The sequence below is a fragment of the Eutrigla gurnardus genome (assembly GCF_963514095.1).
Source record: "Eutrigla gurnardus genome assembly, chromosome: 13".
Classification (NCBI taxonomy): Eukaryota; Metazoa; Chordata; class Actinopteri; order Perciformes; family Triglidae; genus Eutrigla; species Eutrigla gurnardus.
In genome coordinates this window covers 14,994,092-15,018,829 of record NC_139936.1, presented here as the reverse complement: position 1 = coordinate 15,018,829, position 24,738 = coordinate 14,994,092, and the positions used below count along the sequence as shown (strand labels likewise).

Sequence of the window (24,738 nt, the reverse complement as noted above, 5' to 3'; positions counted from 1 at the left end):
CCTACGACATGTTCCGCCTCCAGACAAAAATGTCTATCATATGTCTGCTATCCAACAGAGAGCAACAAACTGATGATCATTAATTGATAATCATTTATTATCAATAACATTCATTTCTAACACAGCAATAAAATAAATGTAAAAGTACATCGGTAAAGAAACGGGTGCAAAATGATAAATAAAAGAGGAATCGGTGAAGACCCTGATGAAATGATGTCAATGTATGTCAAATTATTTGGTGGTTCAGCGTCTGTAGTATTTATATGTAATATAAACAAGTCACTTAGTGAAGGAAAGAACTAATAAAATACTGTCTGAAAAAGTTCATCATTCTGCTGGTTCACAGTAGTTTCTCTTAACCATTCAGTGAGTTTAATAACAAACAAAAAAAAAAGAATCTTTCTGCCGAAGTAGTTTGACAAGAAATACTTCAGAGCTAAATCCTTTTATTTAACCAAAGGCCTTAAACGTGGTGTCTGACCCCGTTTCTGACTCACCCGTAGGGACTTGTGGCGTCGGCGTGTCACATTTACAGCAGGTGAAGAGAACCAAGTGCAACATAAGTGGAGTGAAATCTCAGAGACGATGAGTAGGTGAGCTCTGCTCAGTGAAAATTATTTAAAAAAAAAAAACTTATAAAACAGCATTTAGTGTCTTTTAATAGTCCTCACAAGAATCAGGGCAGGTCTCAGGTCAGGTTTAGGGCTCTTTGGTCTGCAGCAACACTTTCCTTCACCTCTGGGGGGCCCGGGGACGCCGTGCTAGGGGACGCTGTGCTAGTGGACCCCGTGCTAGGGGAAGCCGTGCTGGTGGCCACCTCCTCCTCCTCCTCCTCCTCCTCCTCCTCTCTGGTGGAAACCTGGAATCCACCATCTTTGTGAGGAGGCAGCGGGACATTGGACTCTAGAGACATGTCTGCAGCTACAGGTGGATGTCCCTCAAGTGGAGGTGGAGTTTGCAACCCCTCCTCCGATTGTTCCTCCACCATCGGCTGGCTGTCGCCTCCCTGACCCTCCTCCTCTACAGCTGAACCACTTACTGTAGCAGAGTCTTCTTCTCCTTTACCCTCCTCTTCCTCCAACACAGAACTATGTGACTGGCCTGCAGGGCCCTCTGAAGCTTGGAGACCTACAGATCCATCTTTGTTCTCCTGCTTATCTCCATCCTTCTTCTCCTCATCTCCATCCTTCTTCTCCTCATCTCCATCCTTCTCCTCCTTATTTCCATCCTTCTCCTCCTTATTTCCATCCTTCTCCTCCTCATCTCCATCCTTCTCATCTCCATCCTTCTTCTCCTCCTCATCTCCATCCTTCTCATCTCCATCCTTCTCCCCCTCATCTCCATCCTTCTCCTCCTCATCTCCATCCTTCTCCTCCTCATCTCCATCCTTCTCCTCCTCATCTCCATCCTTCTCCCCCTCCCGGATGTGGCCGACCTGTGGCACCTCCATACAGGACTTGTTGGGCAGGACTGGGGAGCCGTCCTCCTGGATCATGGACACAACCTGCTTGATCCTCCTCCTCTTCTGGGACTCTGTGACCTCCCCCTCTCCGTCCACCTCCTTCTGGGCTCCTCTGAACTCCCCGGCCCAGTCGATGGAGGGGTTTTCTCCGAGGAGGTGTAGACTGGGGTCGCTGCTGCTGAGGACGATGCTGTCCCTGTACAGGTTGTGTCTCCGCTGGACCGCGGCCTCCTTCACAGCTGCAGGACACACATCAACATGATGAGCAACAAAACTGATCAATAACATAAAACATGACTGATTAGTTGACCAGATTTATCATATCTGGTCGTCAGGATTCCTGTCCTTTCCTAGAAAGGAATTTAATAGCAGATAATATAGTGTGTTATCTGGTACATTTCTACTGCTATTCAGTTTTATTTCACTTTTTACTTTGTGAAAATGCATGAGAGCTAAACAGGTTTGTTCTCAGAGTGGCCTCATCAAGATTCTCCACCCAGAGTTCATTCAGTCTGGAACTACAGACAGGAGGGATAAGAGAGGACTGACCCAGCATGATGTCCTTCATCACTGAATGCAGCACCACCTCTTCAAAAATGTTCTCCAGCAGGATAAAACGGGAGAAGTCCTCAAAGATGAACTCCTGGAAGCGAGGCAGCTCCTAAAGTTCACCGCAAAGACCAAAACACATTTTAACATTCAGGAAACGGCTTTATAAACGGTCTCATTTCACAATCGTTTCTTTGTCAGACGGGCTACGAGATGCAGATGAGAACAAACATCATACATTTATGACTATAGAGGGAGGAGCATTAATAAGTATAAGTGCATCGATGTTCCAGGTTCCTGGAGACTCACCGGGACACATGTAGGGCTGAGCTGCTTCAGCATGTAGGGGATGAAGATCTGGAGCAGGGCTTCCCTGAAGAACCGCTTCCTCACGGTGCTGCTGTCGTAGTCGAACTTCTGATCCCCGACAGAGAAGAACTCATTTTAAAAGGTGACAGAATGATAAACTACACCCTCTAACTGGATTAGTTTAGTGGTCTGGACCCGCTAAACTACACCGTCTAACCGGATTAGTTTAGTGGTCTGGACGTGCTAAACTACACCGTCTAACTGGATTAGTTTAGTGGTCTGGACGTGCTAAACTACACCGTCTAACTGGATTAGTTTAGTGGTCTGGACCTGCTAAACTACACCGTCTAACTGGATTAGTTTAGTGGTCTGGACCTGCTAAACTACACCGTCTAACTGGATTAGTTTAGTGGTCTGGACCATCATCTGTACCTTGATGACTCGGTCCTGGCAGCGCTGGATGGTCTTACAGAGCTCGTCTGGAGTCTCAGAGTCCAGACTCTGGTGAAGGATCTGCTCAAATGTGTAAACCGCATGGTCCATTTGCTACACACACACACACACGCGCACACACACACACACACACACACACACACGTTACATTCCAGAAATATTTCAGTACATTTGATAATAATATACTAATAATAATAACAATAGGTGTTAATAGCATGCTGTGAATGTTTGCAGTAACATAATTGTGACATATTAACTAGTTCTGGTTCCCCTGTGGTTGAACACACACCACTAGTAAATGAATGAGCTCACTCCACCCGAAGGCCTTCTGGTCAACAAACATCACATTCAAATATAAAACAGAGTTCCTGAACAAGTTCAACCATCACTGTTGGCTGAAGAAAAGTGACACATCGTGTTTGATGACTCAATAAGCACTCAATGATCCCTGTAGCAACAGAGCTCCACCCAGACATGGTAACCCCTGGTCATTCTACACTGTAAGGCCGAGTCCTTTCTGTTCCAGTCGTCAGCAAGAAGGACCTGGTGGGGTCACTCGGTCTCTTCACAAACATGGAAGTGGACTTTGTCTCTGACCGTAAAACCTTCTAACCATCTTGTTTTAGGACTTTCACAGATCTGTATTCTAAGCAGCATTTGAACTCTAAATGACCCCCCCCCCCCCCCCCATACTGGTAACCATAGAAACCTGAAACTGTCCCGCCAGTTGCAGTTGCCAAGCTATGATAGGTGATCACTCTTCAGGGGGAGGGGCTTAGCAAGCCAAACAAGCTCCTCCAAACAAGCTCCTCCACCTGTTAACGGTCTGAGACTCACCTCTCTCATGAGGATCTGGGCCCTCTGGACAAACACCAGGGAACTGGACACGTCAAACCTCTGCTGGAGACCCTCCAGACTCAGCTGGTCCATCTTCTCATAGCAGATCTGCATCTTCACTGGATGGAATGCCAACATGGAGATCTTCTCCATGTGCTGGAAGAGAAGGATGACTTTAAAAGACCTGTAACAGACAACCAGTTCATATGAGGTCTGTTGGCCTCCTCCTGGACCACCTCCTCTATGTGATCAACCACACTAGGACCTCCTCCTCTATGTCATCAACCAGGACCTCCTCCTGGACCTTCTCCTCTATCTCATCAACTACACTAGGACCTCCTCCTGGACCCCCACCTGAGCCACGGTCTCCTTGGTGCCCTCGTTTAAGGTGTTCTTGCTCATATCCACCAGCTCTCTGAAGAAGACATCCCGGACCTCAGAGAAGCCTCGGCTGGTCGGCTCCATCAGGGCGTCCAGGATGGAGCCGATGTAGGGCTGGATGCTCACCTTCAGCAGCTTCTCCGCCTTATGGAGGACCACGTCTGTGGGGGGACCCGAGAACCCCCATGTCAGAAGCAAAATCATATGAACATGATAATCTTCATTGTCGACACACTGAAGTCCACCTTTTATAATTAATAATTATTATTATCCTATTAATACAAGCACCTTCAAGGTCTGTATTATTATTTTATTAATCCAAGCACCTTCAGGTCTGGATTATTATATTATTAATCCAAGCACCTTCAAGGTCTGTATTATTATTTTATTAATCCAAGCACCTTCAGGTCTAGATTAGTATGTTATTAATCCAAGCACCTTCAAGGTCTGGATTATTATTTTATTAATCCAAGCACCTTCAGGTCTAGATTAGTATGTTATTAATCCAAGCACCTTCAAGGTCGTATTATTATTACCCTATTAATCCAAGCACCTTCAATGTTGTATTATCATTATCCTATTAATCCAAGGATCTTCAAGGTCTGGATTATCATTTTAATAATACAAGCACCTTCAAGGTCTGGATTATTATATTATTAATCTAAGTACCTTCAGGTCTGGATTATTATATTATTAATCCAAGTATCTTCAAGGTCTGGATTTTAATTTTTATTAATCCAAGCACCTTCAAGGTCTTGATTATTATTTTATTAATCCAAGCACCTTCAAGGTCTAGATTATTATTTTATTAATCCAAGCCCCTTCAAGGTCTGAATTATAATTGTATTATTCCAAGCTCCTTCAAGATCTGGATTATAATTGTATTAATTCAAGCCCCTTCAATGTCTGGATTATTATACGATTTTTAGATGAAATATTTAAAAAGTAGTCCAGTAACAAGAGCTTCACCAGATCAACTCGATCCCCAAATCTGGGAGTAACCACGGTAACATGTTCAGCGTTTATGAAACCTCCTAGTGGTTATAGCTGGTAATGTCTGTGATGTCATATATCAGCCAGCAGGAGGCGCTGTGACGCCACAATAAACTCTCACTGGGAATCCATCAGCAACTTTCAGGCGTTTCTAGTGTAAAAACCCAGCAGACCAATCAGAGCCTGGGTCTAAAGTCCTACATTTCATTTAGGAGGAAAGAATAATTTCATCATAAATAAACTGTGCTCTCTCCGCCGACCTCGGATCTTGTTGGTGACGTGCTCCTTGGAGGTGATGATCTGGTCCATGTCGGTCCGGATGGAGGCCTCCAGAGAGTTGCTGGCTGACTCACACCCCTGTAACAGGGCCTCGTACTGGACCCCACACTGGTCCTGGACCAGTCTGTAGACCGCATCACTGATCTACACACAGGAAACAGATGTTGTTCATTACCATCATCATCATCATCATCATCATCATCACCATCATCATCATGGCCGTCTCTCAGACCAAGTGTCAAACAGACAGGGATTTTAATTGTTAATAGACGTGTCGTGTAAAACGAGTGTCTGGTTCCGTCAACCAATCAGTGATGTTCTCTCTGACAGGATTCAACTTAATCATTCATACTGTAAACTGGTTTTCTATGAAAAATAACAATACTGAACACACAAGTATGTGTCAGTTTGTCCCTTCAGGCTTCCGTCCAAATAATACAAAGAACCAACATGGCTGCTGGTGGAAGTCATCACTGTCAGGCCAGAAGAAGACGGGGACGTACAATGACCAGCAGGTAGACAGACAGGTAGGCAGACAGACAGACAGGCAGGCAGGCAGGCAGTTGGGTAGGTAGACAGATAGGCAGGTAGGTAGACGGACAATTAGGTAGGTAGACAAGCAGACATACAGACAGGCAGACAGGTAGGTAGACGGACAGACAGTTAGGTAGGTAATCACACAGGCAGGCAGCCACACAGACAGACAGGTAGAAAAACAGACAGACAGGTAGGCCACAAGCCAGATAAATCGATTCTTGTCCTTTTTTTCAAACCTTTATTTTAATAGGATTTCACATTTTCTATCTTTTGTAATGAATGTAGATCTTAAAGACAGAAAGCTGCTGAGGGTTTAAATGGAATCTAGAGATATTTGATGGGATTTCCTCACCAGCATCCAGTTTCTCTGCCTCTCGTGGAGTTTTCCTTTGAGCCGAGGAGAGATGAGCTCCTTCAGCTCAGGCAGGAGGTCCTCCATCACCAGGTTGGACAGGATCTACGGGACAGAACTCCACCCAATGACCACCATGGATCCTCCAACCAGCCCTCCACCCTCATCGCTCAAACAAGTCGTTACCCAACAGCGACCTAACTTTGAACCTCCCACGTTTGTTCTGCTTCCACAACAAAAACGCAACTTTCATGGTCACAACTGGAATCTCGCAACATTACAAGATCACATGAGAGTCGAAGGATCGCACATCTGTCACTTTCTACATATCAGCTGTTACACCACTGAACTGCATGCTGGGTAGAGCTCACCCTCCATCGCTCACTATATTGTGTATTGAAGAACATCCAAAGACACACTATGTTGAGAGCAAAGTTGTTAAGATGAGCAGTTCTCCAGAGACCTGCAGGCTGACCCCCTAACCCGTACCCCCAACCTCCTAACCCTAACCACCAACCCCCCCCAACCCTAACCTCCTAACCCTAACCCGTACGCCCAACCCTCCAACCCTAACCCTTACACTGTATTCCAGCCCAGAAGACGGGGGTGATGCCGTCACTGACATGCTTACCTGTGATGGAACACCACACATCATCTCCCAGGTGCCATAGTGCCCTTGTGCTTGGCGGTAGAGTCGTACTGCATCAGTGAAAGCTGGTGTTTGGACTTTATTCTCCTCTGACAAACCTGGGATGGCATATTAGTAGCTGTTAGCGGTTAGCATGCTATTGATGTGGCACTAGACCAGGGTCAGAACCCTGAAGGCACTAGACCAGGGTCAGAACCCTAAGGCACTAGACCAGGGTCAGAACCCTAAGGCACTAGACCAGGATCAGAACCCTGAAGGCACTAGACCAGGATCAGGTGCTTAGACACGTTTTGTTGTTTATCATTTGTGTTAAATATTAGATGGGACCGGCAGACAGGTCGGCAGGACTCACCATCGTTGGCGTGTCGGACGCAGTCCTGGAGGACGGCGTTCCACTTCTGCTGCTCCGTCTCCGTCAGCACACAGAAGTAGTAGTGATGGGCGTAAGGGTGCCAAAGGATCAGAGGGAACTGGGTGGCACACTTCAGGAAAGGTGAACTCCCCACCTTGACTTTTATATCTGGAGACACACAGGACTTAGTCTGAACTCTGCAGTAGGAAATGCATCCTCCCTGTTACGGAGGCAGAACATCTTTACATGCATCTGAACCAGCAACCCCCCCTCACCAGGTAGGCTGCTGCTGACCAGATCCAGGTACGTCTCCAAGGACGTCAGCACCTTGTAGCCGGCACAGCTGATGCTTGCTTTAGGATGGAGGCGTCGGTCATGTGACTAGTAGGTGAGACAGGAGCAGAGTTAACATGCGAGACATTCAAACCAGCATCCTGCAGACCGACGGGCAGACGCCTCACCGCTTTGCTGTCGTAACAGTTGATGGTGTAGGAATCCGGAACAAACAGGAAGCGGTTCCTCCACTTCCTGTTGTCCTCCAGGTACTGAAAGAGTGACCCGGAGAAGATGGACTGGTTCTCCAGAGGGATCTGGGACACACGACACATTTCTAATCAAACCCTGATGACGATACAAGTGGGAAGAATTATTCTCAGAGACGTTTTGGTGGAACAGTAGGAGAAGATGGTGGTTATATTTTATGAAAATACAGATCTCTAATTATTCTATTAGGGGCCAGACACCAAACATCGTTTTCCTGAAGACGGCTAACTGCATCCTTCACTTCCCTCGTACACAGTTAACCAACGATCACTGTCATTCTGATTCAGTCCAAGCTTTTATTTTACAAACCAACATGGCTCCTCCCCTCTCGTCTGACAGGATGTTGACATCAGATGATTTACTACTTCATAGTCAAAGATGTCTTTAGTAAAAGTTAAAATGATCAGATGCCAAGGAGGTGTTGACTGATTAAATCAATATGAAATCATTAATAATTAGGAATGAATGAGTCAAAATATTGCTTCTTAAAAATGGACGACTGTGGCCCAATCTTTACTTTCATCAATCTGAACTTGTTTTATTTGTATTTAGGGTTTGGCCGGCTGGACTTTGGACCTGGCGGTGCAGCAGCTGGGCTTGTGGGCCTCCGCCGCCTTCTACGTCCAAGCGAACTCTGTTGAAGAGAGCGACTGCAAACTGCTGCTCATACAGACGGCCAAACTCCTCCATCACCTCCCTGGTCCGAGCTGTAACACAAACACACACACACACACCTATGAAAAGAGACACATGTATGCACAGAATCTGGCTTAAGTAAATCTAAGTCTTTCACACATCTCATACAGCAGCTAAACAGCATACAGGCAAAGTCTGAAGCTGACAAACCTGCAACTTTCAAGATAATCTTACTATTCATCTATTCATACTCAAAAGGTTTTGTGAAAAAAAAAGGGAGTGAAGTAGCAACATGACAAAGACAGAGGGCAGAACGCAAGAAAAGGAAGGGGGGGGGGGGAGCGGGGGGGGGGGGGGGGGTATGGGGCATCAGTAGTTCAGTAGACAGAGTTGAAGTTTTATTTTTCTTTACTTATGGAACTAAGGTCACCTTGTATTCAGGTGTGCACAGCTCCTGCATCTAGTGGTGTGTCCTTCACACACTCCGACACTGAACACAACACACATCAGTCCTCCGACCGACACTGAACACAACACACATCAGTCCTCCGACCGACACTGAACACAACACACATCAGTCCTCCGACCCACACTGAACACATCACACAGGAAGTGTGCTTGAAAGCTCAAACAGACCCCAGCTGACTTTGTTAGAATGTGTGCTGCGTTTCTGGCTGTGCATCAGGACACAAGTCCAGGTTTGATTGGAACAATTGTTTCTGACTTCCACACAGAGAGCACTGTGGATTACGGTAAATCCAGGCTCAGAGATGTACTGGGCTCATAGACTTCATTAAAGTCTCTACTTCTAGCTTTTTATCAGAGGTTTTCAGGAATCCTGGGAATGCTCTGCATCCAAAACAACTCCAGATGGATCGGATCAATACTTGGATCCTGCATGGAGTAAATAAATAAATTCCATTCCCTGAGTACTGTCCCTCTCAAACATTAGTGCACAAAAAAAACCTCACGCTACACAGACAGACCAGCTAAACGCTCAGCGGAACCGGTGCCTTCAAGGAACATTTGTAATCACACTACACAGATTTCTGGTGGTCCTCTGGAGCCCCGGGAGGTTTTCTGTGATCCATAAGTTCTTTATACCAACAGAACTTCTGATGGACGTCAGTGCCCCCACCTCTATACTAGGGTCACATTTGGACTTACAGATCAGGAGCCGAGTCCAGCTGACTGATTGTCCAGCTTTCAGCTATAACCATGTTACCATATTATGTAACGGCAGCTTGTCTAATCACTGACATCACTTCAACACTTTCAGCATGTCTTGATCATGAAGGTCTGAGCCGAGACCAGACTGCTCTTAAATAGACTCACAAGAGAGCCGCAGCCCCCCTCGTCCTTCCTCCACAGAGCCTTAACAACAACATTCCTCAGAGAGGACCCAAAGAGTGACTCATAAATTTACACTGTTCCAATCAGAGCTGTGTGAGGGACTCGAGCACCAAACCGAGCTGGATGTAAGCATGTTTACGGGCTCACTAGAGGCTCTTCATCCGTGTGTGTGTGTGTGTGTGTGTGTGTGTGCGTGTGTGTGTGTGTGGCTCCTCATCCATGAGTGTCGTATGCTGACTAAAGTTCACACTCATACCAGTTTTACCAAAGAGGAAATGAGAGGTCAGTCATGTGATCTGGGTCACTTCCAGCCACTACACCCCCACACGTCCTCCACAGCTGACCTCATGCTTGAGGTTATGAGGGAAGTCCATCACGCTGCCAGCCGGCGTCGTGTGACTCAGCGAGGTGACGATGGCTGGGTGTGGTTGTCTGGATGTAGTGATGAAGCTGAACGCTGATGACGAGTCATCATGTCCACATAATGATCACTGGCACACTGACCTCTCATCAGAACACAATGAATGAATGAATTACTGAGTCTGTATGCAGGGGCCTTATATTAAAAGGCGGGGCCTTCCCTTATATGGAGGGGCCTTCTCCTAAAGGGAGGGGCATTTTTTTCATAAAGGGACCCAGGATCTGTCCTCTTCTTGGCAGCAGAGACAGTGAGGCGCTGACTCAAGGCCGAGGCCTGGAGGAGGTTTCCATCAGCCTCGCAAGCTTTTTCATGCATTCCTCAGATTCCACGTCGGATACGTGTGTGTGTGTGTGTGTGTGCGTACATGTGTGCCTGTGTATGACTTTGGCCTGTAACACAGTTAATTAGCTTCATGTGTTTTTCTGCAGACATTGCAGACATTGAGGGAGGAAAGCGAGGAAACAGTGAAAGGTCAGCGGGTCTAAGAGTCGAACAGTCTAACAGCTGAAGTGGGATAAAGTCATTGTTTCCTCGTGTGCTTTCCAGAATTTTACAGGAAGTACACAGATGTGCAGGCCTCACTGCTAAATGAGCTTCCTCTCATTCACTTTTCACTGTAAATGCTTAGACTCCCATCATCTTATTCAGGCATTTAGAGCCGAGCTAGAGAAGCTAATGGCAACAAGCCCACAATCACAACGCTAATGTCATGATATTTAACATTTAGCATCATCGTATACAGTCCAACCAAGGCTGGTTTGGCTGGTCTGGAATCGGTCCATCCAGTATCCGTCCAGTATTTTGGTCTATGGACTGAGCTACTGATACCCCACAGACCAGATGATTATCAATATAATATCCGGATAAGACGATCAGATAAAATAATAGCCGCAGCTCTAACTTTATGCAATATCTTTATTTAAAAATAAATAAATAAATAAAGATGTAGCAGTTTGGCTTCTTTGAAGCTAATGTACTTTCAGGGTTCTGGCTGGTCTGGGTCTGGATCTGAACCCCCACAGCTGAATCTATGATTGGAAGTCAGCTAAATGAAAAGCTTTTCTGTTTGATATATATATATGTCATAACTTTCTTCATCTCCATATTCTGACATTTTATAGATCAAACACTTGATAGAAACTATTTCATAATGATGATGATGATGATGATGATGATGATAAATATTTCTAAAGCCCAAACTGGAGTCAGATGAGTTAAACAACAAAACTCTACTTCCTGTTAACATTAATACCAGAAAGACGAGAAACAGCTACAATCACAAATCAACAGCAACACACACACACACACACACACACACACACACACACGCTGCTCACCTGTGATCATCTCTCGCTTGGCATCGTCCAGGTGACTGGAAATCACGTCCCCCATAGTCCCAGATTCAGTCCACTGGTCCCTAACTGGTCTCTAGCAGGTCTCTCTAACTGGTGTCTAACTGGTCTGTAACAGATCCGGGTTCAGGGTGATTCAACAGTTTGGAGGAGACGAGGCAGCAGCTCAACAAGAAGGAAAGAGAGTTGGGGAGGGACACGCCCTCTTTAAAACAAGGAGAACCACGCCCACGTTCCGGCCGCGCTGCCTTCAAGAACGCTGGGGAAATAAAGCTCCACAGTTATGTTAAACTACTATCCACACTTCCGGATAGCAACTACTTTATACGGCCGACCCTATCAGTCTTCAGTCTAAAACTACTGAAATACAATTTATATATCTATATGTATGTTGTATATATTGTATATATGTTTAATATAGGCAATGCAGTACTATTCATCTGATGGTGGCTGTGGATATAGTTTGCTAGTGATTCTAACTTTACTTGAGGACCAAGAGAAACATTTTTTTTCCGGTGACTTGAACGCATCAGATGTGACCTTGATGAAAGTGGAGTTTCATGTGAACTCAGCAGCAGGACTCAGCAGCTGCTTTACTGTTAACTTGTCCTGTCTGATCTGAGAGCTGCGTTACTGTTTACTTGTGCTCTGCTGCCCTCTGGTGGATATTTGAGGAAGTGTATCCTACCTGTTAGAGAACTGTATGTGTTTGGACACCAGAGTCCTCTAGAAGACCTTAAAAGAAGACCCTGTTCCATGTATTCCTGAACTAAAGCTTGTGTGCTCTTTTTCCATCACCATGAAATCATTAAACATATTTTCGTCATTTTTAAATATGAAATTAATACATATTATACGTGTGTGTGTGTGTGTGCGCGCGCGCGCGTGCGTGCGTGCGTGCGTGTGCGTGATGATTTACTTTTATTTATTTTATTTTAAACTGTAGGCCAATTCTTTTATTAATGCAATTTAATGTATTTTTGTATCTTTCTGCAACAGTGCGTCACAACTGAATATATGCATAATTCCAGAATGATGTCCATGTGTCTGAATGAGTCTGTCACTGGAGGCTTTTATTTTGTATCGCGTGGGACGGAAGCGTGTTCCTGGTAGCCCTGAGCCGACCGTGTCAGCAGTCCGGTTCCAGTTCCAGAGGAGGACCAGCAGCAGAAGACTCATCATGTCACCACTTGGACTAAAAGCCATCGTCGGAGAAAGTGAGTGTCTTATATTTAATAGAATATGTTTTATTATTCTGACATGTTGACATTTAATACACGTTTCATAGATTTTCATTCATAGATTGAATTTATAATAATCATAGGCATGGAGAGCTGTCCTTTCGATCAGATATCAGCGCTCTTTTTCAGATTATTGATTATGAAAAAGGACCACGCAGCTCTTGTTGAAACTGATTTTTAAAAGTGATTATGTCATGAAGTTCGGCGCGTAAAAGACACGCAGACACACGCGGCTCTCCACACGGTTGTTTCTCCAGATTCTCTGGTCAGTCAGATGAATTATATAGAAATATGAATATGTTCGATGTTGTTTCTATCGTTCATACTCATTATGGGTGTTTATAGTATGAATATGAGAGCAGAGTGCTGGTGGGTGTAAATCCTCTTTGTCTGTGCGGATTAAGTGACATCACTGAGAGGAGGACGGACAACAACATCACAACTATGTCTGCTGAGTATCAGCAGCATCACCGTCCCGAGAACACCTGCTTTATCTGCAGAGGCAACATGTTGAAACTACACAGATGATTCTACTAGAATAAAGAGATTTATTTACACGGCAGCCTTCAGTCGGATGAAATGGTGCCTCTTCTCTTTCCTATAAGGAAGTGTGGACCAGCAGCCTCCTCATCACTTAACTCTTGTTCACAAAACCAAAACAATGAGAGCAACAACAACCCTGAGCTAGAACGTTAGTGTGTGACTCTAGAATCTGTCAGCAACTCTGTCTGGCTCCGCCCACACCAGTTCAACTGGCAGTAGAACTCACACAATTGTTAATGTGTTATGAGTTTGGTCGTTCAACAATGTTACCTATAAAAAATGCCTATATTGTCTATATTTTCCTATCTGGTCGTCATATTTCTTGGCTTCTGTAAGTGTTTGTTTGAGGGTGGCAAGTCTGTGTGAAATATTTTAAAGCTGAATTAATTTCATTTTAACAATAGATCAATTAACTCCATGAAATATGAAATATTCCTAGTGAATGTGAGTCCAATATTCAGTCTCCTTTTAGCTAAGCTTTGGTCTCCTTGTGAGTCGTTAGTCAGTGAAGTAAACATCAACCGTACTCTTTTCCTGAAGTGGTTTTGCATGCATACGACTAACTTCTTGTGAAGTTTATTTTGAAAAGACGCTCTGCAGGTAAGGATTGTATCTCATTTGATTGCTGGGAAAGTCCCCTGATGGCGGGGGTGGTCCACCAACACAGGACTTTAACCAACAGACCCTGTTGGACACTGCTAGTCCCAAAGTGTGTGAAGTTTATTTTGAAAAGACACTCTTCACGTAAGGATTGTATCTTGACTTGCCGTCATTTTTTTAAATTTTATTTCATCTTTATTTAACCAGGAAGTCCTATTGAGATCAATACTCTCTTTTACAAGTGAGACAAGGTATAGCCGCACAAAATAAATGATATAAAACACATGATATACAAATGAACAATAAAACAGAGTGAAAGCTATTCAAGTACAAAAGCCTCTCAAGTAAAACAGTGGCATTCCTACCCCACTACATTCTTTATTATACACATTAATCCTTAATAGATATGAATGTTTTTAGTTTAAGAGCTCATGGCGACAGTGATGGTCGAGGGGAACGTAGTCGCTCTGACCGAGCTGTGTGATGTGATGAATGTGTTGGTATAGAAACCAGTAAACATGGTTACTGGTTTGTATGTACCTGTTTGAACAGAGGGTGGACACAGTAGTGCTACAGGAATCCAGACTCACAAAGACCAGTACAGGATCTCCTGAGTGGACAGAGTGTCCACCAGAGGAGGGGACACATAAACGGACACTTACTGGGATAACATACAATAAATCCTGATTATCAGCAGCAGTGTCCTGTCAGTGACAGAACACTTCCTTTTAATCCGGTTTACCAACTGGACAAACAAACAGGGACATTCACATCTATCACTGTCTGTCCTCAGAGACAAGTCACACATATCACAGGCATTACCCACACCTGTCCCTCAGTGTTGGACCAGGACGTGTTGATGATGTGAACCGTGTCCCTCAGTGTTGGACCAGGATGTGTTGATGATGTGAACCGTGTCCCTCAGTGTTGGACCAGGACGTGTTGATGATGTGAACCGTGTCCCTCAGTGTTGGACCAGGACGTGTTGATGATGTGAACCGTGTCCCTCAGTGTTGGACCAGGACGTGTTGATGATGTGAACCGTGTCCCTCAGTGTTGGACCAGGACGTGTTGATGATGTGAACCGTGTCCCTCAGTGTTGGACCAGGACGTGTTGATGATGTGAACCGTGTCCCTCAGTGTTGTACCAGGACGTGTTGATATAGTGAACCGTGTCCCTCAGTGTTGGACCAGGATGTGTTGATGATGTGAACCGTGTCCCTCAGTGTTGGACCAGGACGTGTTGATATAGTGAACCGTGTCCCTCAGTGTTGGACCAGGACGTGTTGATGATGTGAACCGTGTCCCTCAGTGTTGGACCAGGACGTGTTGATGTAGTGAACCGTGTCCCTCAGTGTTGGACCAGGACATGTTGATGTAGTGAAACGTGTCCCTCAGTGTTGGACCAGGACTGTTGATGTAGTGAACCGTGTCTCTCAGTGTTGTACCACGACGTGTTGATATAGTGAACCGTGTCCCTCAGTGTTGGACCAGGACGTGTTGATGATGTGAACCGTGTCCCTCAGTGTTGGACCAGGACATGTTGATGTAGTGAACCGTGTCCCTCAGTGTTGGACCAGGACATGTTGATGTAGTGAACCGTGTCCCTCAGTGTTGGACCAGGACATGTTGATGTAGTGAAACGTGTCCCTCAGTGTTGGACCAGGACTGTTGATGTAGTGAACCGTGTCCCTCAGTGTTGTACCAGGACGTGTTGATGATGTGAACCGTGTCCCTCAGTGTTGGACCAGGACGTGTTGATGATGTGAACCGTGTCCCTCAGTGTTGTACCAGGACGTGTTGATGATCCAGTGTTGCTTCCTTTCTCTGACGCTCCATCCGCTGACACAGATAGAACCAGTGGATGGACTAAGAGGATTAGGAGGATTGGCAGATTAGGGCCAGTGATTGATGTGGGCTGGTCCCTCCCAGTACCACGTCACTTCATATTCAGTCTGACAGACAGAGACAGGGAGGATCCTCATCAACACAAATACTGCATTCTGTGTTACATCAGTGTGAACTGACACTGTTGTGTCTCTACTAAATACAACCCTGTTGATTGTATTACAAGTATTGTTTAGTTGCTGTGGTGATCCAGGTCCCTCATGTTGTTTCTCTGCGTAGGCGTCCGCAATTCATCAGTTTCAACAGATTGTTTGATTGTAATTTTTTCCCCATTTTATCAGGATTTACAGTTTTTATGATCAAGTCTTCACACTGAGACCAACTCGGTCTCACAACGGCTCGTCACACGAGTCCTCATTCATTCCCACCTGTTAGGTTCATGTTCAGGGACAATGTTACACAAATATAACGTTAATTAGGATCCTTTTTCATGTTAAATGTATTAATTAAACAAATCCATGTGCAACGTCCGTTATTAGTGTGGTATTGATTACTGGGAAAGTCCCCTGATGGTGGGGGTGGTCCACCAACACAGGACTTTAACCATCAGACCCTGTTGGACACTGCCAGTCCCAAAGTATTGTGAAGTAACGTGATGGTGCCAGTTTTCACAAGCAAACTAAGAGTTTTTGTCATCTAAAACATTGGTTTTGTTATTTAAAGCTAACGTTGGTTTTGTTGTCTAAAGCTAACGTTGGTTTTGTTGTCTAAAGCTAACGTTGGTTATGTTGTCTAAAGCTAATGTTGGTTTTGTTGTCTAAAGCTAACGTTGGTTTTGTTGTCTAAAGCTAACGTTGGTTTTGTTGTCTAAAGCTAACGTTGGTTTTGTTGTCTAAAGCTAACGTTGGTTTTGTTGTCTAAAGCTAACCTTGGTTTTGTTGTTGAAAGCTAACAATGTTTTTTATGTCTAAAGCTAATGCTTTGTTGCATAATGCTAGCATTGGTTTTGGATTTGAATTATTAATGAAAGTATCAAAAAGTGAGAGATTGCAGATATAACACACACACACACACACACACACACACACACACTCACTCACTCACTCACATGGTGTATCTTAGAACTACAAAACCTAACAACCTCATGGATTTGCACGTTTTTATTGTGTTCACAACAAGAAAAGTATGAGAACAGAAGAATATCATCAAATTAATTGAGAGGCAAATTTCAAGAAAATGTCAGATGATACAACAGTCAATGAATATAAGTCACTGTCTATGGAAACAGTAGCTTTAGCCAAGCTAAATGAACATTTCTTCGTGTTTTTATACAGTACAGTAAATTGATTCTTAGTCTCATAATGATTTTGTTGATGTCGACGTCTGATTGCATTTTCCTCCTCCACAGAGATAATGAACAATGTGATCAAGAAGGCGAGAGAGAAAGGAAAATGGAAGGTAATTGTGCTGTTATTCTCCCAGTTGTGACTCTGAATATGAATGAAGATAAATGAGATCTGTGTTGTAGGTTCTGGTGGTGGACAAGCTGAGTATGAGGATGATTTCATCCTGCTGTAAGATGACAGACATCATGTCAGAGGGAATCACCAGTAAGTAGCACACAGTTCAAATCAGTCCAGCTACAAGGATCAATTAATATCTTTGTCTAATCAAGCTGATGGATGACTAACTGATTATTGATCTTCAGTTGTTGAAGACATCAACAAACGGCGTGAGCCTCTGCCCAGCATGGAGGCCATCTACCTGATCACACCTTCAGATGAGGTAACACACACATTAGTCCCTCGCTGACTCTTCATCCAACAAGGTTTGGTCATTTAGCTTCAGTAGGTCTTATGGTTAGTTTGGTTAGATGTCCAGTACAACCAGTCTGTCTACGGGCCACAGACCATTGCAGCATTAAGGGCCTTGCTTAAGGGCACTTCAGTGGTGATTTACCAGGCTGGTCTAGGGAGTGACAACCTTCTAGTTAACTTCTCTGATCTTCAGACCACCGCCGCCTCATTGATCCTTTAAATAATGTTGAATCCTAAAGTTACTAACCCAATTTTATTCAATATTGATTAAAACCTTGTTGTGTGCTGTCTCAGTCTGTGGAGGGTCTGATTGCTGACTTCAGAGACCCCCAGACCCCGAGGTACCGAGGAGCTCACGTCTTCTTCACTGACAGTGAGTAAATCTGAAGATCACAAATGTGTCTGATATAACTGATGATTCCCTGCAGTGAACAGAAGACATTAGAGCTATTTTACTACATACGTTGTGATAAGGAAAGTTACACCATTTCAGTCTGACGTAGCATCTTTAACTAGCTGACGTAGTCACCGTGTTCCTCTGTGATCCCGGCAGCCATCCCAGACTCCCTGTTTGGACTGTTGACCAAGTCCAGAGCCTCCAAAGCCATGAAGGCCTTGACTGAGATCCACATCGCCTTTCTGCCCTACGAGTCTCAGGTAAAACTCACCGTTGTCCTCGTTCTCACACAGGAAGGAGGTGAAGGAAGGAACAGAGCCGACTCCTCTCTCCTTACTTTGATCAGTTCGTCTTTTAATCGGTTCAAGGATCATTGATTACCTTTAAGCAACACAATGAAATGCAGTTAGCCCATTAAATCTCCATGTGTGAGATGTGAAAACATTCTTGGCAATAAACTCCTTGATTCTGATTGATATGATTCTGATTCTATAAAGGTGTGGTAACAGCTGGTTTCTGTTAAACCCCTCCCCCTGATAGATGGACACAGCCCTTCAGGACTGAACAGGATCAGACTAGCGGCTTTAGTCTTCAATCCTCTTCTGTTGTCAGTTGTTTTAATCCAGAGAGAGCGTCCCTGCTCCTCCTCCCTCGCCCTGCTCTCATCCCCTTACCAATGTCAGCCAATGAGAACACAGATGAGATGTCTGTTATCATGTGATGGAACAGAAAGGTGCATGTCTCATGTGTTTCTGATTTAATCAATACTTCAAGTCAATCAGTAAGCGGTTTACATATACCCCTAGTATACATGGATCAGTCCACTTCAGGTCTCACCACAGTGTCGATGGAATCAGTGTAAATGAAGTTGAGAGTGACTCTCTGTCCTCTTGGTCCTCAGGTCTTCTCCCTGGACAAATTGGACGCCTTCCAGGACTTCTACAGCCCCTTCAAGGCTGACGTGAAGAACAACATGTTGGAGCGTTGTGCTGAGCAGATCGCCACCCTGTGTGCCACCCTCAAAGAATACCCTGGGGTCAGATACAGAGGGTGAGACAGGCCACAAATCCTTTCAGTACTCGTTCATATACTCATATACGCAGGGCACATGAGGCAAGGAACTTGTACATAAAACAGGAACCAAACAAACACACAAGACCATGTCAGTCTGGACATGTATAGCACACATCTACTGAAGCACCTGTTTGTATATTAGAAAGCAGTTTGTTCACACAGCTAGCTGATACTGTCCTGTGGTGGTTCAGGGAGTACAAAGACTGTGGAGTTCTGGCTCAGATGCTGCAGGAGAAGCTGGATGGCTACAAGGCTGACGACCCGACCATGGGAGAGGTAGGAAAGAGGGTTACTGATGGGACAACCGTCCACATGCCTGCATTTACAAGGAGTTTAGAAAAATTAAGCAGTTTGTGATGTGTTGCCTTCAGGGTCCAGACAAGTCGCGTACTCAGCTGCTCATCCTGGATCGGGGTTTTGACCCCGTGTCACCTCTCTTGCATGAGCTGACGCTGCAGGCCATGGCCTACGACCTGCTGGGCATGGAGAACGACGTCTACAGGTAATTAACGGCTCCAGGAGGCCAGATGGCTGCTTGGAGTCACTTCAACATCTTTCTTGACTTTTATATCTACAGCCCAACAATCACTTCTATTTACATATACACTTTTTAAAATCCTTTATTTTTTTACACAGTGACAATAAAATCCATAACTGATAACATTGCATAGACAGCGCACGGATCATAAATATAGAACAATAGGACAGACAGCGAGTTCTTAAGACCATCATCAACAAAAATCTATTTTACAGTCATTCATTCCCATTGATCAGTCATCTCAGTCAGTGTCTCTACTCTCCTCTTGCATGTGCACACACATGCAGCAGTGACAGTGAGTTACCATGGTTACGTGCACACTCTGTCTCTGTTGTTCGAGCCTTCCTGTCAATAAAGGGTTCGGGATGCAGACTTGGTTTTCATCGCAGCCTCAGTCTACCTCATCAACAGTACAGACGTGTAGCTGCTGTAGAGTTGCAGGAAATGTCTTTTTAATTACTAAAATATTTCAAGTATCCCTCATATTTGGTTCCCCGTTTTAAAACATAACCTGAGGCCCAGGGTGAGGAGCAGAGATCTTTATTAACCGTTATTAACTATATCTGGAGTGTACGTCAGAAATTATACCCAATATACACAAATTAGCAAAAACGATGAAAAGGCGTGAATTCATGAGGCCAGAAAGAAGTCGAGTGGAACAGAAAATCTTTCTGAACAATATAGTAGAATAGCCCTGCCTTACTTTGTATTGACCTTGTGTCTCCGAGACGTAGAGTCTGATAATGTCTTCTCTGCCTCTGTCAGCTTTGAGACCAGTGGGATGGGAGAGACCAGGATGAAGGAGGTCATGCTGGATGAGGACGACGACCTGTGGCTGACTCTGAGACACAAACACATCGCAGAGGTGTCAACGTGAGTCGCTCTGACTAAGTGACTAAACATCCAGAGCTTCCTCGACTCAAACCAGCTCTGTCCGAGCGCTGTAGGAGAGGAAGTGGTGCATAGTTCTAGTTCTTTTTTCCCTCCTATAGTAGAGAGGTGGTATGTTGCATAAGCCTCCTGTCACATTGTGACATTGTGTGTAAATAATACTAACTGTGCTATGATGAGAATGAAATTACGTTTTGCACAGACATGGATATGAAGTGACTCAATGGCAGAGGGAGACAGTCGTTCTATTTCCTTCTCTCTTTTGTCATCAGGGCTGTGACTCGTTCTCTGAAAGACTTCTCTGCCAGCAAAAAGATGAACACTGGAGAAAAGGTAGAGGACCAACTTTCTCTCTGGTATCAGCATCTGAACTACTTTCTAGTATAGCAGAGTATGTTATGTACCAGATTTAAGAGGCTAACGGTGATTCATTTTTCAGACCACCATGAAGGAGCTCGCTCAGATGCTGAAGAAGATGCCTCAGTATCAGAAAGAGCTCAGCAAGGTGGGAAATCAAGTTACAACATGTTGTGTTACTGTAGTTAGTTACTGCACATCTGTACAGTTACTGGTTGTGTTACTGGTGTATCATACTCATTAAGAGTAAAAAAAAAAGGCCACATTGGAGTTGCCAGATTAATGTTAAATCAAATATCATACTGTGACACAGTTTTTCATCTGTGCACATGTGTATGGACATCTGGATAATCTAGTCATAATTGAATGGCAGAAACAGGAAGTGGAAACTGTATCTGAATGTGTTGATGTGTCCTCTCTGATTGTTCAGTATTCCACTCACCTCCACCTGGCTGAGGACTGTATGAACCGCTACCAGGGCACCGTGGACAAGCTGTGTCGGGTCGAGCAGGTAAATCACACAGGTGGTCTCTGATCTGGGGAGTGAAGGCAGCATTCATGAGGGGGGATTCATGTGGGGGGGATTCTTGAGTCTCAAAGTAAGTAAATTAAGAGAGGAGATGCTGTGATAACAACACACACAGAGGGAGAGTGACTTCTCTTTCTGCTCAGGTAGCCTTTACTGCGCTAAATATTGACATAGGCTGTAGTTGATGATATATTTATGATCTGGATAGAGAACCATTAATTTACTTTAAAACTTCATAACTCAATTCTCAACACACAGAGTTGCAAACAGGAACTGCTAATTGCTTATTCAGCATATCTTAACAAAATGCCAATGAATCCATTCTGAAACAACGAGGCTCCAAGTGTCGCCCCCAGTTGTCTCTATTCATGTCTGAGGCCTAAAGACGTCAGACAAACACTTTCATCCAGATCAGCTGATGTCTCAGCTAGATTTCGACACAGAAACCTCCTTCCAAAACTGATATGGAAGTCAACTGTGTTGTTTTTGAGGATCTGGCGATGGGCGTGGATGCAGAGGGAGAGAAGATTAAGGATCCCATGAGACTCATCGTACCGGTTCTACTGGACGCCAACGTCACCGTGTCGGACAAGATCCGCATCATCCTGCTCTACATCTTCCTGAAGAACGGTGAGGCGTCCCTCGCTGTCCGTCCGCTCACAGCTTTAAATGTGTGTGCAGACGTAGGCTGCATGAACAGTAAACGTGCACGCTCTCATGCATGTGTGTTGGTGTGTGTGTGTGTGTGTGTGTGTGTGTGTCAGGTGTGACTGAGGAGAACCTGTGTAAACTCCTCCAGCATGCCAACATCCCACCAGAGGACAGTGACATAATCTCCAACATGGCCCACATGGGCATCCCCATCGTCTCTGAGGTGAGCCATCATGTCCTCCTTGTCCTCCGTGTCGTCCGTGTCTCCTCACGTTAACTTGGTGTTAAACCGACTCAGTCAGTGAGATGATCTGCTGATGTGTTTCTTGTGACAGCCAATGAATGATCACCGTTGTTTCATCACAGGGCGCCCCCAAGAAACCCAAGAAGGCTGAACGTAAGGAGCGAATCAGTGAGCAGACGTACCAGCTGTCCAGGTGGACGCCTCTCCTTAAGGATCTCATTGAGGTAGAATATAATAATAATAATAATAATAATAATAATAATAATAATAATAATAATAATAATAATAATAATAACTGGAAAATATATATCACCTTTCAAGGAACCCAAGTTACATTCAGTCATAATGATGCAAGTATTTTTGAACATGTTTTGTTTGAAGCTCATACAGAAATGATTCATGAGCACAGTGCAGCATTGTTCTTAAACCCCCCCAGATATTTTTCGTGTTTAGAAAAATTGGGCCTGATTTATGTCTCCAGGGAAGGTGGGCTGGTTTTAACATGACCTGCTCCTCAGTGACTATGGAGGTCATGTTTAAGCCCATCCCAAATAATAACTTTTTGGCAAACCTTCTGGTCCTGTTGGCATTTAAATGTGAAGCGACATATTTGAGAGTTGATCGCTGAGAAACAACATGGAGCCGTCAGCTGTGATTTAAGTCAATGACTCATGTTAAAGTCTTAGGCTTTAGATGAGAACTGATAGATGAGTCCATCTGTTCTCCTTCAGGACGCCATTGAGGACAAACTTGACCCTAAACAGTACCCGTACATCTCTCAGCGACAAGCCTCCTCCAAGGCCAGCGCTCCGTCCAGGTGGGTTCAAGTTCTTCATGGAACCGTTGTTACTTCCAGAACTGAACCTGGAGCAGTAAGAGTTTATGTCCTTGTTTGACATCGTGCAGTGCTCGCTATGGTAACTGGCACAAGAACCGGGGCCCTACAGAGATGAAGACGGGACCGCGGATCATTGTCTTCATCATCGGCGGGCTGACGTACAGCGAGATGCGCTGCGTCTATGAGGTCACGCAGGCCAACGGCAAGTGGGAGGCTCTGCTTGGTGAGTTGACTGGACAGGAAATCCCCACATTTATACTTGATATCTGATGATGTTGATGTCTTCAGACTTCGTCAGTCACATTGACCCTTCAAACAGTCTTATAGAGGATTCAGAGTTAAGTCAGGTTGTTTTTGTCTCTGTAGGCTCCACCCACATTCTCACCCCCCCAAAATACTTAAAGGAACTACAGCACCCAGACTTCCTGGATCCCAACGCTCCCCCAGAGGGTCAAGAGGGCCCAGAGGAGCCAACTGAAGAATAAAGTAAATACAGGTGATGATCTGAATCCCCCCCCATGTCTGACCTGATCCTTATGTGTTGTATCTAGACTCTCCTGATAGTGAACCTGATCCTAGTCCTCATGTCTCGTATCTAGACTCTCCTGATAGTGAACCTGATCCTAGTCCTCGTGTCTCTTATCTATCTACTGATAGGGAACCTGATCCTTGTCCTCATGTCTCATGTCTAGACTCTCTTTATGGTGAACCAGTTTGTAGAGGTCCACAAAGTCCTGAGACCAGGTCTCATTATGCAGCATAGGTGTGTTGGGGCCAAATCAAGTTGAAATAAATTGGAATCACCTTTTAATGTTCAGAATGTAAAAACTAATTGACCGAGTCGACCAACCATGTTTTTAATCGTGCACTTCGTTGTACAGACAGAACTGATCACGTTGTGTATTTCAGGACCAACTGAAGTCTTCAGGAACAACTGAAGTCTAATGAAAGCCCCCAAAGACCCCTGAGAGAGAGGAGCAGTTGGACGGTTGTCTCTCGCCCTCGGTACCAATGACTCCTCCTTTATTCCATCACAAATACATGTTTGTATAAAGTCCCGTCTCTGTGAACTCTTAAACAACATTTGGTGATGGTGATCAAAGTTTATTGGATGATGTTTGTGTTGAATGTTGATGTGAATTAGTTTAGATGACTGGATGAGATTCTGGGTTTCACAGTAATATAACAGAACAAAACTCTGACACATTCTCTGTGTTTCATTGTGTTGAAGTTTCCTTCAGTAGCTTCCTGCCCGTCTGTGAAACAGAACACCAACGCCAACATAAAGCCACTAAATATACAGCGGCATTGGATTCTCTTCCTGTAGAAATCCAGTTTCCTGTCGGCTCCCTGACTTGAACCTGATGTTATTCTCTGTAACTAGCAAATATCAGTATTATGAGCAGTATGTGCTTGTGTGTCCACATCAAGGAACAATTCTTGCTGCAGGACGTGTGTTCGCTAATAAAGTGGCTTCCATTAAACTCTTGATTTAGTCTTTTTTTTAAACTGTGTGAATTAACAGGAAACAGGAAACAGACCTCGTTCATCGAGTCTACAGCTGTGAGCCAAACCTGTTACTCCAGTGAAAGTCAAATAAACAGTCTTTTTTCAGCCCAAATCACATTTGCTGGCTACAAACAGGTAAAGGCCCACGACCCTGAATACAGGATAAGCGGTAGACAATGGATGGATGGATGGAAAGAGGTAAA

General features: G+C 44.6%; 2 protein-coding genes across 3 annotated transcripts; one reads left to right on the top strand and one right to left on the bottom strand.

Moving 5' to 3' along the window:
- Positions 1–79: 79 nt before the first annotated feature.
- LOC311023833 (protein Niban 2-like) lies at positions 80–11,623 on the bottom strand. Its single transcript, XM_084025911.1, has 14 exons — positions 11,444–11,623; positions 8,273–8,403; positions 7,615–7,743; positions 7,429–7,534; positions 7,154–7,321; positions 6,784–6,899; positions 6,153–6,257; positions 5,245–5,407; positions 3,965–4,152; positions 3,611–3,766; positions 2,753–2,866; positions 2,321–2,428; positions 2,012–2,123; positions 80–1,701 (listed from the first exon to the last, which is right to left on the bottom strand). The coding sequence occupies exons 1-14, from the start codon at positions 11,496–11,498 to the stop codon at positions 689–691; spliced, it is 2,664 nt and encodes an 887-aa protein (XP_083882037.1). The 5' UTR covers positions 11,499–11,623; the 3' UTR covers positions 80–688.
- A 945-nt stretch (positions 11,624–12,568) lies between these two features.
- LOC311023473 (syntaxin-binding protein 1-like) lies at positions 12,569–24,516 on the top strand. 2 transcript variants are annotated; one of them, XM_084025323.1, is made up of 20 exons: positions 12,569–12,675; positions 17,099–17,148; positions 17,219–17,300; positions 17,399–17,475; positions 17,802–17,880; positions 18,061–18,164; positions 18,806–18,954; positions 19,170–19,254; positions 19,350–19,480; positions 20,282–20,389; positions 20,680–20,740; positions 20,847–20,912; positions 21,195–21,275; positions 21,785–21,923; positions 22,058–22,167; positions 22,311–22,412; positions 22,920–23,005; positions 23,095–23,249; positions 23,393–23,512; positions 23,955–24,516. In XM_084025323.1, the coding sequence occupies exons 1-19, from the start codon at positions 12,639–12,641 to the stop codon at positions 23,509–23,511; spliced, it is 1,821 nt and encodes a 606-aa protein (XP_083881449.1). In that variant the 5' UTR covers positions 12,569–12,638; the 3' UTR covers position 23,512; positions 23,955–24,516. The 2 variants fall into 2 exon arrangements, with proteins under 2 accessions (XP_083881449.1, XP_083881448.1); XM_084025322.1 differs by having other exon boundaries at positions 23,393–23,522.
- The last annotated feature ends 222 nt before the right edge of the window (positions 24,517–24,738 follow it).

Bases quoted from the DNA above. Each gene is read 5' to 3' on its own strand.
- LOC311023833 (XM_084025911.1), bottom strand. From the start codon at position 11,498: ATGGGGGACGTGATTTCCAGTCACCTGGACGATGCCAAGCGAGAGATG. The intron at 4,153-5,244 runs GTCGGCGGAGAG...GTCCCCCCACAG, and splicing joins CGTCACCAACAAGATCCGAG to ACGTGGTCCTCCATAAGGCG. The intron at 1,702-2,011 runs GTCAGTCCTCTC...TGTGTCCTGCAG, and splicing joins GATGAAGGACATCATGCTGG to CTGTGAAGGAGGCCGCGGTC.
- LOC311023473 (XM_084025323.1), top strand. From the start codon at position 12,639: ATGTCACCACTTGGACTAAAAGCCATCGTCGGAGAAA. The intron at 17,301-17,398 runs GTAAGTAGCACA...ATTGATCTTCAG, and splicing joins CATGTCAGAGGGAATCACCA to TTGTTGAAGACATCAACAAA. The intron at 20,913-21,194 runs GTGGGAAATCAA...CTGATTGTTCAG, and splicing joins ATCAGAAAGAGCTCAGCAAG to TATTCCACTCACCTCCACCT.